General features: G+C 40.1%; 1 protein-coding gene across 1 annotated transcript in view; it reads left to right on the top strand.

Annotated features, from left to right (window-relative positions):
- Positions 1 to 94: 94 nt before the first annotated feature.
- Positions 95 to 1,814, top strand: part of LOC107579564 (60S ribosomal export protein NMD3-like) — a gene marked incomplete at both ends in the record, with an annotated part of 2,728 nt that continues 1,008 nt past the window's right edge. The window contains 4 exons of the mRNA XM_016265379.1: positions 95 to 282; positions 400 to 478; positions 797 to 893; positions 1,332 to 1,449. Coding sequence (XP_016120865.1) covers positions 95 to 282; positions 400 to 478; positions 797 to 893; positions 1,332 to 1,449 — 482 coding nt within the window. The remainder of the gene's footprint in view (positions 283 to 399; positions 479 to 796; positions 894 to 1,331; positions 1,450 to 1,814) is intronic.

The raw sequence follows: 1,814 nt of genomic DNA, 5'->3' as shown, positions 1-1,814 counted from the left end.
GCTCGGAGACACAAAACAGTTCTGCTGTGGCTTTGATTGGAACTACTTTCATCAGCGAAATTGAGCAAAAACCTATTTCTGTTTTTGCTTTCAGACAGTATCATTCACATTTGCCTTCTGTGTTTATTATTTCAAGTGTTACTGTTTCTCTGTGCCTTCAGCATTGTATTATTTACTTTTTCTTTCTTCAGACTGTCCACAAAAAGACATTTTACTACTTGGAGCAGCTGATTTTGAAGCACAAGCTGCATCAGAACACAGTGCGCATCAAAGAGATCCATGGTATATTTCCTCTTCGGTGTTTGTCTGATGCTGTGTTATGAGTTCTGGTTATAGTCATAGTCTGACCCATCTGTATTGTTCTTCCTTTTTAATATATTTCTGTCTGTGTGTCTTCAGAGGGCATTGATTTTTACTACGCCTCTAAGCAGCACGCTCAGAAGATGGTGGATTTCTTGCAGTGCACCGTTCCCTGCAGGTCTGAAAATCACAGTCAGTAAATGTTCAACGTGTCTTATGAAACAAAACGTTCGTTTCGTTTGTGCACCTGTTCTGCTGGATAAACGATTTCACATGCATTCGCTCATATGTAGAGTTTAGTGATCTGAATGCACACAACTGAAATCCCAAACATATACCATGCACTTTGCAAACTGTAAGATTCGCTTCGTTTAGTTCAGTGTGTCGTTGAAGGGAAGCATGAGAAAGAGCTAAAGGCTTGTATCTAATCAAATCCCTGCTGTGACGAGTTTTTATGTTGGGTGTATTAAACTAATAGGGAATGTTGTTTGTGAAGGTCGAAGGCGTCTCAGCGGTTGATCTCTCACGATATTCACTCCAATACCTACAACTACAAAAGCACCTTCTCAATGGAGATCGTTCCTGTGTGTAAGGTAAACATCGTTTATTCATTCTGTGCTTCGTTCATGCTGGGCGAATGCTTTTCACTGACTGTTTTTTATTTTCTGGTTCTCTGTTGGTGTATGTTGTACCGTCAAGTAGGGCTGCACGATATTGGAAAAAACACCCATTGCGATATTTAGTTTTCGACATAGTTGTGAACAGAATTCGGTGATCAGTATAAATATAGCGATCAGTATACTGAACATCACACATCCTGCGATGTGATATCTGTGAAATATATCGATGCTGAAACGATATATCGTGCAGCTCTACCATCAAGAAGAACGGTTTAATCATTGGAACACATAATTAAAAAGCGGGACGCATTATTCTGTCCTGTATATTCCGCTCTGCTCACACACTCATGGATCGATTTCACATGTAATGCATAGCTTTAGAAAGTGAAATCCCTCCCCGCTGTCTCGCAGGATAACGTGGTGTGTCTGTCTCCACGGCTCGCCCAGAGTCTGGGAAACATGGGTCAGGTGTGCGTCTGCATCCGGGTCACCAGCTCTATACACATGATTGACCCCAACACCCTGCAGAGTGAGTTACTGCACACTTACACGTACTTGTGTTCAAAACATAATGGCTTTTCTTGCTCTTCTCTATCAGCTTGCAACATGATATGTTATTGCTTAACGGCACACAAAGTTATTGTATGTATTGTGGTGTCCTATATTGACATACATGTTTTTCTTCAGTTTAGTTGGGGTTGTTATGTACGTCTGTATATTGTCTTGTAATGTGTTTATGCTCTTCTGTCTTGCTGGGGGAGGTTGTTTGTATGGTCTGTGTACACTAACATTCAAATATTTGGGTCAGTAAGATATATTTTGTTCTTCTATTCAGCAAGGATTCATTAAATTGGAAATGCATTTTCTGAACTGATAATAATCAGAAATGTTTCT

This window comes from Sinocyclocheilus grahami, unplaced genomic scaffold (genome assembly GCF_001515645.1).
Source record: "Sinocyclocheilus grahami isolate Dianchi unplaced genomic scaffold, SAMN03320097.WGS_v1.1 scaffold18166.1, whole genome shotgun sequence".
NCBI lineage: Eukaryota > Metazoa > Chordata > Actinopteri > Cypriniformes > Cyprinidae > Sinocyclocheilus > Sinocyclocheilus grahami.
The sequence above is the reverse complement of the archived record's forward strand: the minus strand, read 5'-3'. Positions and strand labels throughout refer to the sequence as shown.